Source organism: Rhinatrema bivittatum, chromosome 2 (genome assembly GCF_901001135.1).
Source record: "Rhinatrema bivittatum chromosome 2, aRhiBiv1.1, whole genome shotgun sequence".
In the NCBI taxonomy this organism is placed as follows: Eukaryota; Metazoa; Chordata; class Amphibia; order Gymnophiona; family Rhinatrematidae; genus Rhinatrema; species Rhinatrema bivittatum.
In genome coordinates, this window is record NC_042616.1 from 528,119,642 (window position 1) to 528,141,109 (window position 21,468).

General features: G+C 45.5%; 1 protein-coding gene across 3 annotated transcripts in view; it reads left to right on the forward strand.

The window, feature by feature from the left end:
* Window positions 1-21,119, forward strand: part of TXNL4A (thioredoxin like 4A) — a 47,967-nt gene extending 26,848 nt beyond the window's left edge. For 2 of the 3 annotated variants that reach the window (XM_029590806.1, XM_029590808.1), the window contains exons 3-4: window positions 9,273-9,376; window positions 20,519-21,119. In XM_029590806.1, the coding sequence (XP_029446666.1) occupies window positions 9,273-9,376; window positions 20,519-20,690 (276 nt within the window). In that variant the 3' untranslated portion in view covers window positions 20,691-21,119. Of the gene's footprint in view, window positions 1-8,434; window positions 8,486-9,272; window positions 9,377-20,518 lie in introns of those variants that run through there. The other variant, XM_029590809.1, reaches the window with a different exon arrangement.
* Window positions 21,120-21,468: the final 349 nt, after the last annotated feature.

Here is a 21,468-nt window from a genome sequence, read left to right on the forward strand (position 1 = left end):
ATTGCCAGTTCCAGAGTTTGACCCTGTTCTCAGGCCCCTCACACAGGCTCCCTCTGTCCCTCCCTCTCTCTCACACATGCTCCCTTTCTCTAATACACACCCTCATATAGGCTCCCTCACACTCTCTCTCTCACTCACACTCACACACACACACACCCATCCCCTCATACAGGGCCCTCTTTCTTGCATACACACCCACATAAGCTCCCTTTCTCTCTCACACATACATCCTCACATAGGCTACCTATGTGTCTCCCATGCACTCATTCACACAGACTGTCTCATGCACACACAATCCCTTCACACAGGCTAGCACCCTCACATACACACAATCCCTTTTTCATATACACAAGCTCCCAATCTCTCACACACACATACACCTTCACAGTATCATCATATAGGCTCCTTCTCTCTGAAACCCACATTCAAGCATACCCCCCCCCCCCCCCCCCCCCGCTCTCTTACCTCCCATGCGCTCTCTCTCACCCTCCCCTGTCTCACACACACATACACATTCTCTCTCACCGGGGCCTTTATCTTCGCCATGAGCGAAGCACACTCTGTTCGCTGCACACGGAGGCCTTCCATCTTCGCTGCGAACAGCACGCCAGGGCCTTCATCTTCACTGCAAACAGAGCATGTCCCACGTCCCGCGTGCTCCGTTCGCAGCATGCCAGGATCTCCTCTGCTATTTTCTGCGCAGAAAATGGCAATTCAGCACTCCGCAGTAGCGCAGAATTCCCCCAGGACTAAATGAGCCTCTGCTCATATGAACAGAGGTTAATGATGGAATAAAACCAAGAAATAAACCAGATACAATAAAGTTGGCAAACTAGTTTGTTTTTAAAACAGTCACAAGGGTGGCCAGCTTCAAATTCAGTTTTATGGTTTATTGAATTACATTGATAAGGATGACATGTTGAGGGACAGAATAGAAATTAAAATGATTTGTCTTTTTTTAAGCCATATTTCATCAGTGCAAAGTGTTTTTTGCTGTTGCCGTATCTGCTCGTCCATACATACACATGGGTGGAGCTGGCTGAAATTTGGAAGGAAAGTCTTGGTGAAATTTCAGCCACTGCAGCTGAGGGGAAGGGCTGTGGTCAGATGTACCATGAGAACTGGACCATTCCAGAATTCCCCAGAAGTGGGAGGGAACCAGCACTTCAAACCCATGAAACAGGCTGCCTTTTGGTTACATCGCAAGCATATACTTCTTCAACCTTTTTTTTTTTTTGGAAAGGGATTAGGCACATCAATTTTCTTTTGCTGCTTTTGACTTTCAGGTCCTTTGGGACTGACTTCTACTGGGCTATGTTTCCATGAGCCTTTACTTGCAACTACCTGGGTTTTTTCTGCATGTTTGTAAATCACAGCCACTCCCTCACCTCCCCCCCAAAATCTCAGTCCTGTCATGGCAGTAACAGTCCTTGAGTAGGATCCACAGATCATAGTACTGCATGGGAGACCCTGTATAGGTATCCTGCATCTGGCCAATAGTTGGCACTGTTGAGCGATGACTGTGGACATTGCTTCCACAGTCCCTGTTAGCCCGAGGCACATAACTTGACCTTAGGACTCAAACTCAGATCTCCTTCATGGCTGTGGTTTGCACATCCACCAAGCTGCGAAGCTGGCAATTACTTTTATCTATAAAGAGGGAATGTCCCTTCAAATGTAGGGCCTTTGGCTACTCTGTGTGTCATTGATTAGATTCAAATGTATAGAATTTTGTGGGGTGTGATATGTAACTAGAGAGCATCTTTTTTTAAGAACAGCCTTTATAGTGAGGTTAAATTGTACAATTTGTTTTATGGGGTGGTTTCCCCAAGCTCCCTCTGGGCTGCTTTGTTGCTTTATTTTGTTTGTTTAGTTCTGTTTTCTTTCTTAGCAACTCTTTTTTTCCTAGCATGTAGCAGATGGACTCAGGACCAATGGGTATAGTATACTCCTGATGGCAGTTGGGAGACTGAGTCCGATTTCAATCTGATGTCAGCCTACAGATACCCGTGCAGGAAGCTTAGTTCTTCAGTATTTCTCCGTCTCCTAAGCAGTTAGGGACACTACACACACTTGCACAGTGTGAGAAAATCCAAACCAAAGAAGAAAGAAATCCTACAAGACGAGCCCCTCTCTCCTGCGGTGATGCCTAAGGGTCCTTCCCCAAGTTGAGAATTCCTGAGGTGATTTCCGAGATCCCTCAGAGGCAAGCCTCGGTCTGGTAGCCGGTTCCCGGCGTGGACTTAGCCCCCAGAGTGGCTGAGAGGCAGCAGGTGCGATACCGAGCGCTGCGGTGAAGGTATTTTCCCTCTTCCCCCCCCTGCAGCCGGAGACCGCCCAGCACGAGACCAGGAAGCGGCATGGACTTAGCCCCCAGAGTGGCTGAGAGGCAGCAGGTGCGATACCGAGCGCTGCGGTGAAGGTATTTTCCCTCTTCCCCCCGCAGCCGGAGACCGCCCAGCACGAGACCAGGAAGCGCCGAGACAAGGTAAGGTAGAAAACTTGCTTAAAGTCTCCGAGGCTCGGATAGCCGCACAGATCGTCCTTCCAGCGTCTGTTAAATCGGGTTGAGCAGTCCCGTCCGGGCTAGACCCCGATCCGGTGCGAGGGTCCACACTCGTGGAGACCCTCCAGGGAGGAGGGGGGGGGTCACCATCTTGCCCACATGGTCGTTGGCGCCCTATTGTCCGCATAACTGAGCCGTGCGCACAGCGGCGAGCAAAGCGCAGAAAGGACTTGTGTGCACAGCGGCGCGCACATCAGTGCCGTGCACGCATCCCTGCCGTGCGCACGGCGGCATGCGCATCCCCGCCAAGCGCACAAATAGCGGCCTGCACGCACATCGTCTGCGCACCAGGAGCGCACAACTAAGTCTCCCGGCGTGCGCACCTACGCGCACAGATGAGTTTTGAGCCACTCCACATGCACAAATCATGGCACTGCCAGCCAAGAAAGCTAAGGGACAAGCCCTCTGCCCAGCCTGCCACCTGAGAGCTGCACAACCCGACGTGGCCTCTGCCCTCTGCCTGCAGTGCAAAGAGACTCAGGGGGAACCGAAGCAAGGCCCCTTCCAGCCAGTAGAGGAATCCGGCTCCACCAACGATAGTACCCCGGACCTCTGTATCTCTGACCCGGCCCCTCCTCAGATGGGCTCCTTGGGACACTCCACTGGATTCAATATGGACCCAGGGACCTTTTCCTGGGGTGGAATTCTTCAAAAGGCTACAAACCTTTGTCCAAGCACAATCGGTGCCATTTGCGACACAGCCACAGTCTCCACCAGAAGCGCAAGACCTTCCAAGCCCCTCTTGGACCCCCCGAGACGTGCCCCAGCCGGGCAAAAGTCTCCCCCCTAGGGGACACAGACACCTTGGGGGAAGAGACTGACTCCCTGGAGGAAGGGGAAATCCCTCCAGGGATGGAACCATTCCGAACCATGATGCGGTTCTTCTCCAAAGACGAGCTGCCAGATCTCGTGTCTCTGAGCCTGAAGGCGCTGGCCATTCCTGGTGTAAGTTCCACAGCGGAGCCAAAGACAAACCCAGTTCTGGTCGGTCTCCTTCAGGCCTCATGCTATTTTCCAATGCTGCAGGCCATACAACAACTGATTGACCTGGAATGGAATGCCCCGGAGGCCAGCTTCAAAGGAGGATGGGCCCTAGAAGCCCTATACCCCCTGGAACCCATGGCCAAAGAGCTGCTAGGGTTCCCAAAAGTGGACACCATAGTCTGCACGATCTCAAAGCGCACTACCATCCCAGTCGAAGGAGGAGCTGCACTCAAGGATGCTCAGGACAGACGTCAGGAATCCATCCTTAAATAGTCATTTTATGTTGCATCAATGACCCTGCAAACCACCTCCTGCTGTGCCGTGGTGACACGTGCCTGCTTGCTTCTCTCCAGGGACGCAACCACTTCCGCCGAAACATTAGAACCGGCGATATCTTTCCTCACGGATGCGACCTCTGACCTGGTGCGCACCTCAGCCAGTGGCGTCTCATCCATAGTGGCAGCCAGAAGGCAAATATGGCTCCGAAACTAGTCAGCCGACATGACCTCCAAGACAAAACTCACGAGAGCGAACTGGAGAAGTTAGCCAAAAAATGGGGCAAATCCCCAGTACCCCGGTTACCGGAGGACAGGAACAAAAGAACCCAGCGCTCCTCTCCCCAAAAAACCAAGGGCAGAGGAGCCCAGCATTTTAGACCGTATAAAAACACATACCAAGCTCCTCGCCCCGCAGGCAGGGCCCAGTCTTTTCGGAACAGGCTCAACAAGAGGGGAGCCGGCTCAGGTACGGGGCCCCGGCCGCAACCCACAATGAGAATCAACAGACCCATCCACAGGAAGAAGCCATAGGGGGCAGACTTACCCTCTTCTACCAAAAATGGGTCGAGATAACGTCGGACAAGTGGGTCCTAACCATCATTCGAGAGGGATACTATCTGGACTTCCACAGCATCCCTCCAGACAACTTTGTGAGATCACCGTGTCAAGAGGATGGCAGTGGAAACCACACTGACAAAACTACTCATCCTAAAGGCGATAACCTCGGTGCCCACGCACCAACTAAATACTGGTCACTACTCCATCTACTTTACTGTCCCCAAGAAGGAGGGAACGTTCCGGCCCATCGTGGACCTCAAGACCGTCAATCGCTACCTGAAGGTACCGCACTTCCGCATGGAAACCCTACGCTCAGTCATAAGGGCAGTACAACCGGGAGAATTCCTGACTTCACCGAATCTATCCGAAGCCTATCTCCGCATCCCGGTCCACCACGACCATCAGCACTTTCTACACTTTGCAATACTGGACCATCATTACCAGTTCCGGGCGCTACCCTTCGGACTAGCTACTGCTCCTCGGTCGTTCTCCAAAATCATGGTGGTAGTGGCGGCGACACTGAAGAAAGAAGGAATCCTCGTACATCCGTATCTGGACGATTGGCTGATCAGGGCAAAATCTCCAGAAGAAAGTTACCAGGCGACCACCAGAGTCAAGAATCTCGGGTGAGTCTTCAACACAGCCAAAAGCTGCTTGCAGCCCTCCCAATTGCTAGAATACTTGGGAGTCCGGTTTGACACCAAACAAGACAAGGTCGTTCTTCCCCCTACAAGGAGAAGGAAACTGATGGACCAGTTGCGAAAACTGTTGAATTAAGCTCGCCCCAAGGTATGGGACTACTTCCAAGTCCTCGGTCTCATGACATCAACCCTAGAAGTGTCCCATGGGCAAGAGCCCACATGCGCCCACTACAATGTTCCCTACTGTCACGATGGAATTCGATGTCCCAGAACTACTCCGTTCGCCTCCAGCTACCGGCTGAGGTTCGGACCCAGCTCCAATGGTGGCTATAGGAAGACCATCTGAGCAAGGGAAGTAAGACTATCCCCACCGACCTGGATCTTGCTCACCACAGATGCGAGCCTGCAAGAGTGGGGAGCCCACTGCCAGGAGCTGACGGCCCAGGGGCAATGGGACAAGGAAGAGTCGAGATGTAACATAAACCGACTGGAAGCCCGAGCAGTCAGACTAGCCTGCCTACAATTCAATCACAGACTCTGGGGCGAATCTGTCAGTCATGTCTGACAACGCCACAACAGTTGCCTACATCAACCACCAGGGAGGAACCAGAAGCCAATAGGTGTCCCTGGAAATAGACCCCCTATTGGCGTGGGTGGAAGCAAACCTACAAGGGATCTCAGCCACCCACATCGCGGGAAAAAGACAACGTCACTGTGGACTACCTCAGCAGAGAGAGTCTGGACTCAGGGGAATGGACGCTGTCAACCACTGCCTTCCAGATGATAGTAAACTGCTGGGGAACCCCAGCCATGGATCTCCTGGCAACTCGGCCCAACGCCCAAGTTCTTCAGCCGCAGACGAGAACCGCAATCCCAGGGAATTGACACCCTCATCCAGACCTGGCCACAGGAAGACCTACTGTACACCTTTCCCCCATGGCCACTACTGGGCGGGATCATCCGCAATATAGAACACCACAGGGGCTAGTATGTCTAGTGGCCCCGGACTGGCCAAGAAGGCCATTTTCGCGGACATGCGAAGACTTCTTGCTGGGAACCCTCTGTACCAACCTCCACACAGGGACCTTTTCCGGCAAGGACCGATCCTCCACGAAGACACGACTCGATTCTCTTGCGGTCTGGCCATTGAGAGGATGTGCCTGAAGAAGAGGGGATACTCCAAGGCAGTGATTGACACCTTGCTCCGAGCACACAAGTTCTCTACGTCTCTAGCTTACATACGAATATGGAGATTATTCGAAGCCTGGTGTGAGGGCCGCGAGATTCTTCCATGGAGAGTCAAAATCCCCATGATCCTAGAATTTCTGAGGGACGGTTTGAAGAAGGGGTTGTCTCTCAACTCCCTCAAGGTTCAGGTGGCCGCGCTGGCCTGCTTCAGAGCCAAAAGTGGACGGCATCAGTCTAGCAACCAATCCAGATGTGTTTCCTGCTTTCTGAGAGAGGTCAAACAAATCCGACCACCATTAAAGTGGCCGGTGCCCCTATGGAATCTCAATCTAGTATTAGACTTCCTAGCGGGAGCTTTCTTCAGACCTACCCGCGGTCTGTCACTACGGCTACTGACCTTGAAGACTGTATTCCTAATGGCAATATGTTCAGCCCGTCGCATCTCCGAGCTTCAAGCCCTATCCTGTCGAGAACTGTTCCTCATGTTGACACCGGGATCCATACAACTACGCACGGTCCCCTCTTTTCTTCCAAAGGTGGTTTCTCAATTTCATCTAAACCAAACCATATCTCTATCATCTCCAGATAAACATAAGGACTCTGAAGACTCACGCCGTCTTTGCCACCTAAACGTCGGCAGACTCCTAGTCCAATACCTGGAAAGATTGGAATCTGTACGAAAGACAGACCTATTTGTCCTTAACAGTGGGAAGAAACACGGGGAAGCGGCCTCGCGGGCAACCATAGCCCGCTGGATCAAAGAAGTAATCAAGGTGGCCTACATAGAGGCAGGAAGCCTCCGCCTTTACAAGTCAAGGCCCATTCCACAAGGGCCCAGGCAGTGTCCTGGGCAGAAACCAAGATGCTGGCACCCACCAAGATCTGTCAGGCGGCGACATGGTCCTCCATACATACCTTCTCCAGGTTCTGTCGCCTGGATGTTCAGGCCTGGGAGGATACATCATTTGCAAGGGCAGTACTAAGTGGGCCACGGGCAGCCTCCCACCCGGTTCGGGAGTAGCTTTTGTATATACCATGGAGAAATTATTTACCTGATAATTTCGTTTTCCTTAGTGTAGACAGATGGACTCAGTATTCCGTCCACGGCTGCCCCAAAACCAGGAAACCTCTGGTGACAGCCCCCGCGAGCAAGACAAGCACAGGTAAGCCAGGCATTACCCCTAGTTCAAGACACCCTAGTTGCCGAGTGTCGGCGTTTTTCGGTTGAGTGCACTGGCGGTCTCCAATTTGGAAATAAGTTGAACCAGTCCTAGTTAAACAAGTTATTAAAACACACATATATCCACAATTGCTTTTCGAGGAGAATACTGAAGAGCTAAGCTTCCTGCACGGATATGTAGGCTGACGTCAGATTGAAATCTGACTCAGTCTCCCAACTGCTATCAGGAGAACACTATACCCATTGGTCCTGAGTCCATCTATCTACACTAAGGAAAATGAAATTATCAGGTAAGTAATTTCTCCATTATCTGTAGTAGAAGTAGTAATAGTCAGACTTTTCTTTTATAAACTAAATGTGCTTAAAAATTAATATTCATAGTGTTCTCTGGAAAAATTGCTCTTCAAACTGGTTTAACTGCTAGTAAGCCAGGGCTTCCCAAAGCTGTCCTGGGGACCCTACCCCAGTTAGGTTTTCTGGATATCCACAATGAATATGCATGAGATAAATTTGCATGTACTGAATCTCCATTGTGTACAAACTAATCTCATGCATATTCATTGTGATTACCTGAAAACCTGACTGGCTGTGGGGTCCCCAGGACAGGTTTGGGAAGCCCTGCAGTAAGTTATTTGTCTGCTTTAATGATCTGGCAAAAAAAACCAACCCCAAAATCCCACTTTTCTAGGTATGAAATATACCAGAATTTGGCTCAGATGGTATCCCAGAGCAGCTCAAACTATTGAGTTTCTGAAGGCTTAAGGTAGTCCCCAAGCCTCCAGTCTTTAACTTTCACCTTTCTTCAGCATTACTAGCACTCTTAAAAAGAAAGAACCCATGCTTGAAGGATGCTGATGTTTACAAGTTGTTGACTTTTCAAATATCATGTCTTGGAAAATATGTGTGCCTGAGCTTGACACCAGCATGGAGGCGGCAACTGACCCAGAATCCTCTGCTATCTTAGCCTTTCTGGCTATGTGAACTTTAAATGCCCAACTGAGCCTGACCTGGAGGAATTCCAAGGACACCTGGACAGCAGTTGAAGCTGGTGACAATTTGTGATGCCTAATTATAGGGTCACGAGCAAAAGGTAATGGTCAGAACCTCAGGCTAGAGTGTCATTACAGGGGCATCGGTAACAGGGGCATCTGTAAACACACAGCCTAAGATGTAATGATTGCCCTGAACAGCAAGATTTTAACAGAACAAAGGATTATCTAAAGAGTGATGGTAAATGGGCCACAACTAGGAGAACTGGTCAGGGTAATGTAGGGATACTCTATCATGCTGTTGACATGACAACCTATATAAATGATACTCCAGGTGGTCACGCAGCTTAAGAATTTCTGACCTATACTGTATTGTATTTTACCTATAAAAGAAGGATCAGTTCATATATACGACAAGATGCTGGTTGGTCAGTTTGTCAGAGAAGTGGCATCCAGCATCTCTCAAGAATACTTATATTGCTCAATAAAAAACTATACTTTCTACAAAATCTAAGTGTTCTTGTATCCATGGAGAAGCGCCATAAAGCGTGTTTTGCACATAACAAAAGGCATTTTTAAATTTCACCTGCAGTAGCTGAATTCCTATTGTGTGGCTATGCCAGGCATTCTTTTCCAAATTGGGTATCTCCCCCTGCACCAGCTATTTAGCTTCGATTGCAAAGCTGCAGCTATTCAGTTAAAGTTGAAATTCAGCCAAATAGCCATCTAAAGGTACATTTTGGTTCATGCATACATTTTTATTTTATTATCTTTCCACAACAGAAAATGGATTAGCTTTGGTCACGCTGATGTCTGGTGCTTTATAAAGATGCATGATTTATTATTGCAGATATACTTAACTTAATACATTTATTTCTTCTCCACTAGGTAAAAAATTTTGCTGTCATTTATCTTGTGGATATTACAGAAGTACCTGACTTCAATAAGATGTATGAATTGTATGATCCTTGTACTGTGATGTTTTTTTTCAGGTATGTACATTTTCTTACAGTTACTGGCATTGATGATACTCTTCTCAGAGCTGCTTGCAAAAAGTAAAACTATAATGAATAGTAATTATGAAAGCATAAAAAAAGGCAAATTTTCTTAGTATCTAGTCAGATGAATCCAGAACAAGTGGGTTATGCAACTATCAGCTGATGGAGACAGAGCAAACTGATGTCACAGTATACACTAGGGATGTGAATCGTGTGATCAATCGTCTTAACGATTGATTTTGGCTGGGGGGGGAATCTGATCGTCTTAGTTTTTTAGGTTAAAAAATCGTTTTATCGGGGGAGGGGGGAAGGCGGGAAAACCGGCACACCAAAACAACCCTAAAACCCACCCCGACCCTTTAAAATAAATCCTCCACCCTCCCGAACCCCCCCAAAATGTTTTAAATTACCTGGGGTCCAGTGGGGGGGGTCCCGGTGCGATCTCCCATTCTCGGGCCACGGCTGCGTTAAGAGAAATGGCGCCGGTGGCCCTTTGCCCTTACCATATGACAGGGCAAAGGTAGCGCCGGCGCCATTTTGGTTCCTGTGACCCGACGTCACGAGTGCAGGAGATCGCTCCCGGACCCCCGCTGGACCCCCAGGGACTTTTGGCCAGCCTGGGGGGGGGCCTCCTGACCCCCACAAGACTTGCCAAAAGTCCAGCGGGGGTCCGGGAGCAACCTTCTGCACTCAGGCCGATTTGCCAATATTCAAAATGGCGCCGGCGCTACCTTTGCCTTCACTATGTCGGGGACCCCCCCCACTGGACCCCAGGTAATTTAAAACATATTGGGGGGGTTCGGGAGGGTGGGGGATTTCTTTTAAAGGGTCGGGGTGGGTTTTAGGGTTGTTTTGGTGTGCCGGTTTTCCCGCCCTCCCCCGATTTACGATTTTTGACGATAAATCGGGGGAATTGTTATTGTATCGCGGCTCTAACGATTTTTGACGATTTAAAATATATCTGACGATTGTTTTAAATCGTCAAAAAACGATTCACATCCCTAGTATACACATCCCTGCAGTGATATCAGCCTGCTAGTATTCTTCGTCTCCAGCAGATGGTGGACGTGCATCTCTCCACTAGGGCTTGTTTCAAATTGAAAAGGAGAAATAAGGAAAATTAATTCGCCCCGCTCTCCTGTGGTGATACCAAAAGGTCCCTCCCCCAGTTGAGAATTCCTGAGGTGATTTTTGTGGTCCCTCAGATGAGCATCTTGGTCCGGTAGCTGGTTTTTCAGCCAACATGAACTTAGCTGTTTAACAGCTGAAAGGCAGGAATCTGAGCATGGCGGTGATGGCATATGCCCTGTCCCCCCGCAGTAGGAAGACCGTCTCTGTACTCAGCCAGGTAAGTTTAAAAGGCTTCCTCCTTCCCCCTTTCTTGGCGTGCCGTTCCGACGTTCGTCCAGCTCTGTGGGAGGTTAAGGGATGTGGACAGCCTGACGGGTTGAGCGCCTGCGTAGGCTAGGCCCCATTCTAAGGTCTTTTCGCTGCATGCCATATGGTAGGCGTCAAAGGCTTTTCTCGCGCTTTATCTATGCGTTTAGCTGCCTCTTCAGGATTGTCGGTTTGGCTTGTGCGTCCTGATTGGGTGTCCAGTTGGAGACCTAGTTGGGCCTCGGTTGTGCGTCCCAGTTAAGTGGTTCCTTAGTGGCCGTCCTGCTTACTTGGGCACACAGGTTGGGCGTTTTGCTGTGTACCTAAGTTGTTTTTTTTGCGGCACCTATCCATAGGGACGGCCAGGTTTGGAATGCCCAAGTATTGGAGACCTAAATTTTTGGATGCCTAAAAAAGAAAAAATAACAGCTGGCTGCATGCCTTATTAAATGGACAATTTTCTCAGTGGAAGGGAGTGGACAGTGGAGTGCCTCAGGGATCTGTATTGGGACCCTTACTTTTCAATATATTTATAAATGATCTGGAAAGAAATACGACAAGTGAGAGAATCAGATTTGCAGATGACACAAAATTGTTCAGAGTAGTTAAATCACAAGCAGATTGTGATAAATTGCAGGAAGACCTTGTGAGACTGGAAAATTGGGCATCCAAATGGCAGATGAAATTTAATGTGGATAAGTGCAAGGTGATGCATATAGGGAAAATAACCCATGCTATAATTACACAATGTTGGGTTCCATATTAGGTGCTACAACCCAAGAAAGAGATCTAGGTGTCATAGTGGATAACACATTGAAATCGTCGGTTCAGTGTGCTGCGGCAGTCAAAAAAGCAAACAGAATGCTGGGAATTATTAGAAAGGGAATGGTGAATAAAACGGAAAATGTCATAATGCCTCTGTATCGCTCCATGGTGAGTCCGCACCTTGAATACTGTGTACAATTCTGGTTGCCGAATCTCAAAAAAGATATAATTGCGATGGAGAAGGTACAGAGAAGGGCTAACAAAATGATAAGGGGAATGGAACAACTTCCCTACGAGGAAAGACTAAAGAGGTTAGGACTTTTCAGCTTGGAGAAGAGACGACTGAGGGGGGGATATGATAGAGGTGTTTAAAATCATGAGAGGTCTAGAATGGGTAGATGTGAATCGGTTATTTACTCTTTCGGATAGTAGAAAGACTAGGGGGCACTCCATGAAGTTAGCATGGGGCACATTTAAAACTAATCAGAGAGAGTTCTTTTTTACTCAACGCACAATTAAACTCTGGAATTTGTTACCAGAGGATGTGGTCAGTGCAGTTAGTATAGCTGTGTTTAAAAAAGGATTGGATAAGTTCTTGGAGGAGAAGTCCATTACCTGCTATTAAGTTCACTTAGAGAATAGCCACTGACATTAGGAATGGTAGCATGGAATAGACTTAGTTTTTGGGTACTTGCCAGGTTCTTATGGCCTGGATTGGCCACTGTTGGAAACAGGATGCTGGGCTTGATGGACCTTTGGTCTGACCCAGTATGGCATTTTCTTATGTTCAATTGTTGCTTAGTGTACTGTTGGCCTAATTGCGCCTATACCTAAGAAGCCTAAGTGCCTTTCCCTTTGCGCTGCCTGTCATATTCGAGCATCTCAGCCTGGAGTGCCTGCTAACTTGTGCCAGCGCTGTTATGAGGCTCAAGGAGAATTATCTTCCTCTGATTTAACTAAGTCTGGTTCTTCCCAGCCAGGTATGAGTCTGGATAAAGACACGTCAGGTGGGGCGCCTGATATTGGACTCCTCTAACTGGTTCGTCAGCAGGGGGAAGGTAGCTCAGTGGGTGCTCCTCAGGTACCTTCTGGTTTTGGCATGGATCCTTCAACAAATTTTCCAGGGATTGCAATCCTTTCTTCAGGCGCAGTCCTCAGCCCAAACCAATGATCCTCCGGGCAGAGTTGCAGGTAGGAACCACGCTTGGACCTACTGTTGAGTGCCAGAGTACACAGAGATCAGCAGTGAGTCTGCCTGCTAGGGATCCGAATGGCACAGGTGATGAGGCCGATCCTGACTCTCTAGAGCAGAGCTTTCCAAACTTTTCATGTTGGTGACACACTTTTTAGACAAACATAATTTCGTGACACAGTAATTCAGTCTACCAGCAAACCAGAAGTTAAAGGTTAAACGAACAAAATGTTTTTCAACAATTTATGTATGTTTCCTTAAATATATACATAAATAAAATGTTTCACAACACAACCTATCTCATAATAAATATTTACAGGCTTCCACTTCCTCCATGCTGATCTCGTACATTGTGAGATCGGCATAGAGAAAGTGCTACTCTTGCACATTCCCAAAGATTACATGTGCCAATCACTAAAAAGTAATTTTTTTTTACCTTTGCTGTCTGATCTTAGTTTTCTAATCGGTTGGTCACAGGCTTTTTTTTCCACCTTTCCTTTCTTGTTTTTTTGCCAATTCCTTTTACAGGGTCTTTTTTTCTATTTCTTTTCTCTCCATCTGTCTTCCCTCAAACACACAATCAGGTTCTCATTCTCACACGCTATCTCACACATTCTCACACACACAGGCTCTCATTCACATGCAATCTCACACATCCACAGCTCTCACATGCCTCTCTCTCATACATACTGCATACATACTGTCTCTCTCGTGCACATGCTGTCTCACTCTCACACACACAGGCTCTCTCACTCCTACATGCTCTCTTGCTCAAGCACAGGCTCTCACTGGCACATGCTCTCCCTCTGCACGGGTTGCCGAAGGATGGGCTCTTCAGAGGCCCTGATCTTCCCTGGCCGTGACATGGGATCTGCAGCGGCCCTGCTATCAGGTTTCCTCCTCTTCTCGGGCTGCCGCGACGTGGGATCCGCAGCGGCCCTGCTATCGGGTTTCCTCCTCTTCTCGGGCCGTCGCGACGTGGGATCCGCAACGGCCCATTAATGCTGCTCTTCTTCTGTACGCAGCAGATGCTCCTCCTCCTTCCTGCCCACGCGGCTCCGGCAATGTTTTTCTTCCAGGGCTGCACAGGCAGGAAGGAGGAGGAGTGAACGTGACCCTTTTCTTCGGGCCGTGGTGATGTAAGCTCCACCACTGCCCGCCGATCTTCCTGCTATAGTTCCCTGTTTCCGCCGGCCCTGTGGACCGGGCGACACACCTCCACACTACAGGCGACACACTAATGTGTCCCGACACACACTTTGGAAAGCTCTGCTCTAGAGGATGGAGAAATTCCTCTGGAATTAGAACAGTATAGAACTATGCTATGGTTCTTTCATAGAGATGAACTGCCGGCTCTGATTTCCCAGACCTTGAATATGTTGGGAGTACCTGGGGCAGATTCCATGTCTGAGTCAAAGAAAAATTTTGATTTCTCTGCGTAAAGCTTCTTGTTTTTTCCCTGTGAAGGAAGCCAGTCAAGAATTGATTGATCTTGACTGGAGTGCCCCAGAGGCTAATTTCAAAGGAGGTAGGGTTTTGGAAGGTCTGTACCCTCTGGATCCAGTGGTGAGAGAGTGTTTACGTTTTCCGAAGGTGGATGCAGATGACTATCCCTGTAGAGGGAGGAGTGGCCTTGAAGGATGCACATGATAGGAGGCGCTAACCTTTAAAAAGAGAGACTAAACTAGAACAAAGGGGAAAAGCCAACAGTCGCTCAGCAGCGCATGGTTCGGAGGGAGGTATCTTCAAAGGATACTAATGATGCATTAGAATTAGGGCATCCTGACAGTAAGGTTCCAAAAATAAGAAAAGTAGTCCAAGTGCCTGTAACTAAAAACTCACCTGAGCTAAAAAATTCTAACTTATCCCTATCAATTAAAAAGCAGAATGAAAATACAAACAAAAAACAAACTTTGAAATGTTTGTATGCTAATGCCAGAAGTCTAAGAAGTAAGATGGGAGAATTAGAATGTATACCAGTGAATGATTGCTCACAAACCCGTATTTCTGATAGGCTTATAAAGTCCAGGTGGTAGTCAATCGGAAATACTAATGGCTATCCAGCCTTCAATAATTTCCAGAATCACTCGTAACGTAAAACAATAGTTTTTCATTTAAATGACCTTTATATTGGGTGTCATCATAAATGTAAACCACAAAATTAACTCTCCATTCATTATAATCATGGGTCATTATTTTTTCTTATATGTAATCCCAGTGTTATATATTTTAAATATCTGTGAATACAGTCCTTTTGCCACAGTGTGCTTATCCACTTCTCTTCACATATAATTTATACTTCACTCAGTGTAAGAAACATATCATTAATGCACTTAGCTGTCAAAATCACTGAAGACGCTGAAATATACTTTCTTGTTTTTTCTTTTAAACAAAATGGCTTACAATACTGGTCACCCAGTTCCAATGCCCAACACAGTCCGTGTTTCGGAACAGTTCCTTCTTCATAGGGCAAATGAATACCTGTGCCATTCTTCTAGTCCATTTCTGGTGGCAGTGAATGATGACAGACTTATTTGGCATCTCAGAGACATAGTGGAAGGAGGATAACCAATGGGACAGTGCTATACCAGGGCACAAATTATATCGCAATGACAGAGAGGAGTACCCGGGAGGTGGTGTAGCGCTTTATGTCCGAGATGGCATAGAATCCAACAGGACAAACATCCTGCATGAGACTAAGGCACAATGAAATCTTTATGGGTAGAAATATCTTGTGTGTTGGGGAAGTCTATAGTGATAGGAGTATTCTACCGTCCACCTGGCCAAGATGGTGAGACGGACAGTGAAATGCTAAGAGAAATTAGGGAAGCTAACCAAATTGATAGTGCGGTAATAATGGGAGATTTCAATTACCCCAATATTGACTGGGTAAAAGATAATCGGGACATGCAAGAGAGAGAAAATTCCTGGATGGAATAATTGACAGTTTTATGGAGCAATTGGTTCAGGAACTGATGAGAGAGGGAGCAGTTTTAGATCTAATTCTCAGTGGAGCACAGGACTGGTGAGAGAGGTAACGGTGGTAGGGCCGCTTGGCAATAGTGATCCTAATATCAAATTTGAATTAATTGACTGGAAGGGGGACAGTAAGCAAATCCACGGCTCTCATGCTAAACTTTCAAAAGGGAAACTTTTTGATAAAATGAGAAAAATAGAAAAAAAACTGAAAGGAGCAGCTTCAAAGGTTAAAAAGTGTGCAAGAGGTGTGGTCATTGTTATAAAAAAAACCAAACAAAACCATCCTAGAAGCACAGTTCAGATGTATTCCACACATTAAGAAAGGTGGAAGGAAGGCAATATGATTACCAGCATGGTTAAAAGGTGAGGTGAAAGAAGCTATTTTAGCCAAAAGATCTTCATTCAAAAATTGGAAGAAAGATCCAACAGAAGAATATAGGATAATGCATAAGCGTTGGCAAGTTAAATGTAAGACATTGATAAGAAAGGATAAGAGAGAATTTGAAAAGAAGTTGCCGTAGAGGCAAAATCTCACAGTAAAATCTTTTTAAAATATATCCGAAGCAGAAAGCCTGTGAGGGGTTAAAGGGGCACTTAGACGATAAGGCCATCACAGAAAATTTACATGATTTCTTTGCTTCGGTGTTTACTGAAGAGGATGTTGGGGAGATACCCATTCCGGAGAAAGTTTTCATGGGCAAATGATTCAGATTGAACCAAATCACGATGAACCTAGATGATGTGGTAGCCCTGATTGCCAAACTGAAGAGTAGTAAATCACCTGGACCCGATGGTATACACCCCAGGTTTCTGAAGGAACTCAAAAATGAAATCAGACCTATTAGTAAAAATTTGTAAACTTTCATTAAAATCATCCATTGTACCTGAAGGCTGGAGAGTGGCTAATGTAACCCCAATATTTAAAAAGGGCTCCAGGGGCAATCTGGCAAACTACAGACCAGTTAGCCTGACTTCAGTGCCAGGAAAAATAGAGAAAATGTATTCTAAAGATCAAAATCACAGAATATTTAGAAAGCCATGGTTTAATGGAACAAAGTCAGCATGGCTTTACCCAGGGCAAGTCTTGCCTCACAAATCTGCATCACTTTTTTGAAGTGGTTAATAAACATGTGGATAAGGGTGAACCGATAGATATAGTATACTTGGATTTTCAGAAGGCGTTTGACAAAGTTCCTCATGAGAGGCTTCTAAGAAAAGTAAAAAGTCATGGGATAAGTGGTGATATCCTTTTGTGGATTACAAACTGGCTAAAAGACAGGAAACAGAGTAGGATTAAATGTACAATTTTCTCAGTGGAAGGGGAGTAGGCAGTGAAGTGCCTCAGGTTTCTGTATTTGGACCCATACTTTTCAATGTATTTATAAATGATCTGGAAAGAAATACGACGAGTGAGATAATCAGATTTGCAGATGATACAAAATTATTCAGAGTAGCTAAATCACAAGCGGAGTGTGACAAATTGCAGGAAGACCTTTTGAGACTGGAAAATTGGACATCCAAATGGCAGAAGAAATTTAATATGGATAAGTGCAAGGTGATGCATATAGGGAAGAATAACCCATGCTATAGTTACACAATGTTAGGTTCCATATTAGGAGCTACCGCCCAAGAAAGAGATCTAGGCATCATAGTTGATAATACATTGAAATCGTTGGTTCAGTGTGCTGCAGCAGTCAAAAAAAGCAAACAGAATGTTGGGAATTATTAGTCAGGGAATGGTGAATAAAACGTATAGTGTCATAATACCTCTGTATCGCTCCATGATGAGACCGCACCTTGAATACGGTGTACAACTCTGGTTGCCGCATCTCAAAAAATATATAGTTGCGATGAAGAAGGTACAGACACCGGTGACCAAAATGATAAAGGGGATGGAACTGCTCCCCTATGAGGAAAGACTAAAGAGGTTAGGACTTTGCAGCTTGGAGAAGAGACGGCTGAGGGGGGATATGATAGAGATATTTAAAATTGAGAGGTCTAGAACCGGTAGATGTGAATTGGTTATTTACTTTTTAGGATAATGGAAGAACTAGGGGGCAGTCCTGAAGTTAGCATGGGGCACATTTAAAACTAATCAGAGAAAGTTCCTTTTTCACTCAACGCACAGTTAATCTCTGGAATTTGTTGCCAGGGGATGTGGTTAGTGCAGTTACTGTAGCTGTGTTTAAAAAAGGATTGGATACGTTCTTGGAGGAGAAGTCCATTACCTATTAATTAAGTTGACTTAGAAAATAGCCATTGCTATTACTAACAACAGTAACATGGGATAGTCTTAGTTTTTGGGAACATGCCAGGTTCTTGTGACTTGGATTGGCCTCTGTTGGAAATACGATGCTGGGCTTGACCCAGTATGGCATGCTCTTATGTTAAACTGTGCCAACTGGCTTGACACCTGGTGAGAGAAAGGTCCATCATGATCCTACAGGTTACACTATTGAACATGATCAGAAATTGATGAAGTTCAGGTCAATTTTCTATATTGAAAAGCACTAGAAAATCCATGAATATGCTTGGTTTTCATTTCTTCCCTTGTTAAATGGGAGAAACTCTTAGCAAAATAAGAATCCAGGGATTCTAAAATTCCTCTAGTGCTTATTTGTAGGACACACAATGCAGTTGCCATGTACTCTTGCCTTCTGCCTACAATCCTCCAAAAATTTGAATGGAAAGAGTGGCTGTGGTGGGAATACACGGGGAGTGTATTTCTTCCCTGAGAAGTGCACACCCCTTAGCCCACTGTGGTGCAGACCTCCCACTCTCTTCCGCTCAGTGTCCCTTCCACTCCCTCCTGATGCAGTCCTCTTTCTACCTTCAGTTGGCCTCCTTCCCCTACACAGTCCTTCTCGCTCTCCTTTCTTCCCTCTTGCAGCCCTTCCCTTTCCCCTCTCGCCGCTCCATCTCTCACTCAGCCCTTTTACATTCCTGCTAGGCCCAAGGTACTTCTTGCTGCTCCTGCTACCCAGGCCTTTCTTGGAGTCAAGACACTTCAGCAACCTCCCTTCATTCCTGGGTTTCAAGATGCTCCTTGTTCCTGAGGCCAACGTGCCAACCAAGACAATACATAGTCCCTAGGCAAGCTTGTACATTTTTTGAACATGTAAATAGCATTTTGCTGTATTCATTATGATATAATTACACAATATAAAGGCTTTGTTGATCAGTGTTCTTGAATTGTTCCAAGAATCTTGTGTCTTACAAGCTTGCCCCCCAAAGCATTTTCGTGTGAAAGCTGGTATGATTGGGCTTTGCAAAATTTCTATAGTTTGTAAGTTTAGGTAAAGAAAAGTTATAAAAGGGCAACTGATGTCTCTTGACTGTAAAAGGAACTCTTGTTGTTCAGACATTTTTTTCCCTTGCCATTTTTCAGGTACAGTTGCCCTGGTTGGGTCAGGTCCTATTACTGGACGAGTTCTAACTCCTGAGGCTGCTCCATATTTACTAGGGATGTCCCATTTACTTTTGTGTTGGTTTAGTACATGCTAAAATGTTTTGCACATATTAAACATTTTGCACGCTAACATGAAAGAGCTTTCATCACTTTGTTTTAATGCCTGCTAATTTTTAGGAAGTGCTATTTAATTTTAACAAAACAAAATGAAAACACATGACACTTTTCTGCCAGTCCACCCCTAATGTTTACATACCCATAAGACTCTGAAACAGGCTTAGCTATGACATTTATTCTGGTTTGTTGATGGTGCATTTGTGACACTGACAATTTTTGTCAGATTTCTTGGGCATTTATGACCAATTACACTGGGGGACACAATTTTCATTGAGTTAGATCTGACACTTGTTTTTGACTAACTTTTGCATCTGAATCTAAAAATGACCCCAGGTTTTCTCTATCACTTCAACTTTTTAAGGTACAGGATACCTTCTCTTTGTCCCAAAAATCATATAAAATGTACATACAAAGGAAATAAAAGAGAAAAAGTACTTGAATATACTGTTTATTTAGAGTTATTTTATTCTTACATAGGCTATATATTATTGTAAGTCAAATTGTGTACAAGTAGTAAAGTTCTGCTACCAAACATATATATTAAGGTAAAAATTTACGCTTATAGCTTTTCCAGCAGTGTTCAATCTGTGGACAATCTCGCCTGATGCTCCAACAATAGTCAGCCATCATTTGTTCATCCCACCTACCCTGATACAGTGCCTCCATGACCTTCAAATCTTGGTGGAATCGTTCACCTTGCTCATCACTGACTGCAGCAAGGTTTTTCGGGAAGTCAGCAAGATGGCTATGCAGAAAATGCACCTTGATGTTCATGTTGCAGCGAAGCATTTTGAAGCTCTCCAAGAGTGTCTGGACAATTTCGGTGTAATTCTGTGCTTGTGTATTTCCAAGAAAGTCCTTGACAAGGTTTTTGAATGACAACCAAGCATTCTTTTGGAGTTCTGACATTGTCCTGATGAAATGTTCATCTTCAATGAGCTGCCGAATCTGCGGTAATACCTATGCGAAGTGCTAAGAGAGTGCACTTTGCGATAAACAGCCTATTACCATAAAACACGCCCCTTTTCCTATCACATGCGATATTTAGTGCAGTTTGATAAATCCAGGCCTAAGGCTGTAGAGAAAAAGCTTGACGTGATAGAAGAAAATTAACTGCAGTTTTGAAATCAGCATGCTTATTTAAGTCTAAAACAGCTGAAAAATCGAACTCAATAGGAATTATGTTAAAAATTGTTCCCCAGTGTTATCAGTAAATTCTGTTTTTAAAACTTTGCATATCTAAACTGAAGAAAGTACTTTCTTTACATGTTTTTATTTTATTGTTTTATTTTTTAAGGAACAAACACATCATGATTGATTTAGGTACTGGTAATAATAACAAAATCAACTGGGCAATGGAGGACAAGCAAGAGATGATTGACATCGTGGAGACCGTTTATAGAGGAGCCAGAAAAGGAAGAGGTCTGGTGGTGTCTCCAAAAGACTATTCCACTAAATACAGATACTGACTGTCTTTGCCCACCAATATCTATGCTTACTTTTGTGCCGAAAATAACTTTTGTATTTTTAATGTGAAATGTTGCTTTGTAAACTTATTTAAACATTTGGGAACTTTTTTTGGAAGGAATGTAAACTAGGTAGCAGGTGGGGCTGTTTGCCTTGAAACATTACGAGATCATATTTATTGGCTTGACAAGCTTCATGATCTCCTAAAATTTGAATCCTTGCCTGTTAGTATGATGTCATGTATATTTATAAAGTCTGTTTTTTGTTACAGCAATGGACATATCTTCTGTTCAGCCTTAATACATTAATTCATGGGGAATTTAATGTTCTGTAATTGAATGTATATAATTTTATTGTGTTTTTTGATAAACCACAGTCATTTGTACAGCAATTTTGGAAATGCATTCAATAAACAGTGTTGATGAAATCAACTTTCGATCTGTCTGATAGTATATGAAGCAACATCAGTCATTAATATTTTCTCTAAAAGATACACTGAACTCCATTTCACTCTATCTGCTGTGACTCCCGAGAACCTATGTCTTCCCTATTGGTAATGCCTTCCTTTTTGCAAAATCTTAAATTTACCATACAAGTGGCATCTGGACTTCTGCAGTGTCGGGCAATTCTGCAGCTAGGAGGCTATTCGTTGTCAGGCCGATACAGTACAGTGCGCTCCAGTGGCGCGCACTGTTAACCCGCGTTTGGACACGCATTTTCGACGTGCTAGCTTTACCCCTTATTCAGTAAGGGGTAATAGAGCGTCGAAAAAGCACGTCC